At 56.5% G+C, this 3,335-nt stretch overlaps 1 protein-coding gene across 1 annotated transcript; it reads right to left on the reverse strand.

Annotated features, from left to right (window-relative positions):
- Positions 1-1,066: 1,066 nt before the first annotated feature.
- On the reverse strand, positions 1,067-2,868 carry LOC123090592 (uncharacterized). Its single transcript, XM_044511910.1, has 2 exons — positions 2,578-2,868; positions 1,067-1,944 (listed from the first exon to the last, which is right to left on the reverse strand). Exons 1-2 carry the CDS (start codon positions 2,725-2,727, stop codon positions 1,423-1,425), a joined length of 672 nt encoding a protein of 223 aa, XP_044367845.1. The 5' UTR covers positions 2,728-2,868; the 3' UTR covers positions 1,067-1,422.
- Between the last annotated feature and the right edge of the window lie 467 nt (positions 2,869-3,335).

Here is a 3,335-nt window from a genome sequence, read left to right on the forward strand (position 1 = left end):
GTTGCATTCCGTTGCGGGCCAGAGGAGCAAATAACCCTCGATCGGCCACGAGTGAGAACAGGCGCTGAAGCGTAGGGAAACCAGCGTAGTAAGACAGCGACTACTTCAGTACTGCATGTGGCACTGTGACTCCCGAAGACTCCCCCTCTGGGATATGCCAAGATTCATGTTGACGCTACGGTGTTGTTAGGAAGAGGAGGAGCTGCCACTGCGGTGTGCCGAGATAGCAACAGCGATTACCTGGGTAGCTCTGCCCTAGTGATTCATGGTGTCGAGGACCCTGCTTCCTTGGAAGCTCTAGCGTGCAGGGAGGCCATTGCCCTAGGCGAAGATCTACTTCTGAATAATTTTGTACTTGCCTCAGATTGCAAGCAAGTAGTCTTAGATATCACCAAGGGAAACTGTGGTCAATATGGCGCCATCATTCTTTTGAATGTCGTGCTGTGAATTATGAAGCATATAGTCTAGCCAGGTTTTCTCTTACGGGAGGTTCAGGGTGTCACGTGTGGTTTGGCCAACCCCATGATCAAACTCATATCCCACTTTCTGTGGAATTTGAATAAAGAGTTGGCTTTCCCCTAAATAAACCAGACGAAACCCTGAATGGCCCAAACATCATCTCTAAATCGACAGACTCCATAATTAACCTACGTATATTGAGATACCTCACGCAGGCTCAGCAGCTTGGCTTTCCCTGTCATCCCCTACCAGAAGACAACCGGGCACGGACAACCATCACATCGCCCATTAACCGGCATTCATTCATGCCGGGCTAGTACCACTAGATCACAAACTGCACTGCCACTGCAGCTTATTCATCACGGCTACAGCAGCTGCGACGTCAAACCCCCATCATCATCGTCGTCGCCGTCGTCTCCGGCATTAAAATGGAGGCGAGGAAGCCCGTGACACGCCCCTGCCCTAATTAAGAGCGAACTGGTCGCGTCGTCCGCCATGAATGGGATGCCGATGTGCCATGCGCGGCACCGCTGGTGGCAATAACTGAAGCAACGAACAATTGGCACGCAGGCAGACGCTTTGAGCAATTATGGATGGAGTTCGGTTCTACCAGTAGGAATAGTAGTTTCATTCATTCATGTTCTATCGAGTGTTTGATTGATCTGACATGACATGACAGAATCGGGGACGGACGGACGGACGGCCGGCCGGCCATACTCGGAAATGGACAAGCAAAAAATCTTGATCGGAGCACCTCCACGTCCCCTATGTACCGGAGTCCGTCGGTGGCATCAGAAAAGCAATGGCGCCGCCGTGGCCAATCCGGGCACCGGAGGCCTGCCTAGTGCCTACCTACCGCGCCGAGGACGAGGACGGACGACAGCCATCTTGACGGAGGACCTACTTCTTCTTGGCTTGGCTTGGCTTGGCTTGGCTACGTGGTTGGAGTAGCTGGTGGCCCGGCTAGGTGCCGAGGAAGCCGACGTTGAGGTCGATCCTCGGCTTCTTCTTGGGCGCCGGGGCCGGGGGCGGCGGCACGTGCGACTCGCAGCGCGGGCAGCGCGGGTCGCTCCGGGCGATGAGCACGTAGAGGAAGCAGCGCGGGCAGGCGGCGGCCACCATGCCCCCGCTGGCAGACGGAGAGTCGCAGCCGTCGCCCTGCTCCACGGCAACGTCGCCGCGGCGCTTGACGGAGGTGGTGACCGAGGACGACGACGGGGAGGCGCCCGCGCCCGCGCCCGCGCCGCTCTGCTGCTGCTGGTGGTGGTGCCCCTGCCCCTGCTTCCCGCGCTCGAACCGCTCCAGCGCCGTCTTGACCTTCTCGATGGTGCACACGCTGTGGTACGTGGTGGTGGCGGCGCAGTCCGCAGCCGGCGCCATCGTCGGCAACGGCGCCATGGCGGCGCCGGAGGCGGGGAAGAGGTTGAGGTCCCCCCTCGCCGACGGCGGCGGGCTCCGGTGCTTCTGCAGCGGCGGCTTGCCGGGCTGCACGCACAAAATAAAAATCACCGCAGTAAGTAAAAGATTGTTACTACTAATACTTGTACCACTACCCAGCTGTTATTGCAGAGATTTCAATGGCCATATCGTGAAGCCTTAAGTGAGGCTGCTACATTATTGGGCAAGATGAGAATAATTAAACTTGCCGGTGGAACATGGCAGACAGATGAAGATGAATTAACTACTACACCTAGAGAACAATTGCTACTCGCTGTACGACAGATACTCGAGATATAAAATTGATGCAGTATAATAATCTACTTTTTGATCTCACAGAAAAGAAAGACTAGGCTGGGAAAGGCTCCTGCACTGTGACATGGGAATTGCATAGCCTCAGGCTCAAAGTTCACCCCACCCTCTTGTATGACCAAGCCCACAAATGGCAACTAACTATTCCGCGGTCAAATTTGCCGACCAAACTAATTTTCGGCGCGCATGGATATTACAAGGAGAGTAATCGGCCCATTGACTGAACAAATTGAAAAGTCTTACTTAATTAAGCACTGGAGCACGTACCGTCCAATCGCAATTGAGCACGGAAGAAGAAGAAGAAAACGAAGCGAAAGTGAAGACGCGAAGGGAGAGGAAACAGAGCATGGGCCGTGGAGCGGTGCGTACCTGCAGGGCGGCGGCGTCGTGCCTGGGGCCGTCGGCGGCGGGGGCGGGCGCCTGGCAGCCGCCGAGGAAGTCCCGGGTGACGAGCTCCGGCGCGATGGTCCCGCCGTCCGCCGCGCGGGACATCATGAAGCCCACCGCCTCAGCGACCATCTAGCACGCCACCTCGAAGAGGAGGAAGAAGGAGGAGGTGCTTGGTTGGAACAAGGAGGGAGCGGCAATGGAGGTTGTGAGGGAGGGAGACGCGGGGGGAGGAGGAGGTAGATAAATGGAGGGGGAAGGGGAGGGGAAACAGGGGGAGTTTTGGAGGCACGTATGGGCGCCATTAATTGGGGTGTTGGAAAGGGAGGGCATGAGGACAAGATGTGCATTCAATGCGCGCATTGATGGCCTCCCTCCCGCTCCCGGTGCGTGTGTGATGAGTGCGTCTGCGTCTGCGTCTGCGTCTGCGTCTGGGTGAGAGGGACGGACGGGGCCGATGGGGATGGCCCAGCCTACGCCACACTGCTCGCCATTCATTCATGGCCTCGCTCTCTCATCAAGATCAAGGATTGCCTCTCTAATTATTTCACTCATCTCTCTCTTAAAGAGTGCGTGTGAAGATGAGGCGGGTGCAAGTGGAAGTGGAGGAGTAGAAGCACGGGCTCGCGTGGGGATTCGGTGGGCCCGCGCCCCAAGGTATCCACCTCGGGATTGCTTAACAACGAACACTCAAAATTCGTCCGCCCATTAAACTACTAGTGGCACAAAGGTAACCGTAC

This window comes from Triticum aestivum, chromosome 4B (assembly GCF_018294505.1).
Source record: "Triticum aestivum cultivar Chinese Spring chromosome 4B, IWGSC CS RefSeq v2.1, whole genome shotgun sequence".
In the NCBI taxonomy this organism is placed as follows: domain Eukaryota; kingdom Viridiplantae; phylum Streptophyta; class Magnoliopsida; order Poales; family Poaceae; genus Triticum; species Triticum aestivum.

What these genes read in the sequence shown, in the direction of transcription:
- LOC123090592 (XM_044511910.1), bottom strand. Translation starts at nt 2,727, where the DNA reads ATGGTCGCTGAGGCGGTGGGCTTCATGATGTCCCGCGCGGCGGACGGC. An exon ending in ACGACGCCGCCGCCCTGCAG is followed by an intron (nt 1,945 to 2,577) that starts GTACGCACCGCT and finishes TTGTGCGTGCAG; the next exon opens with CCCGGCAAGCCGCCGCTGCA.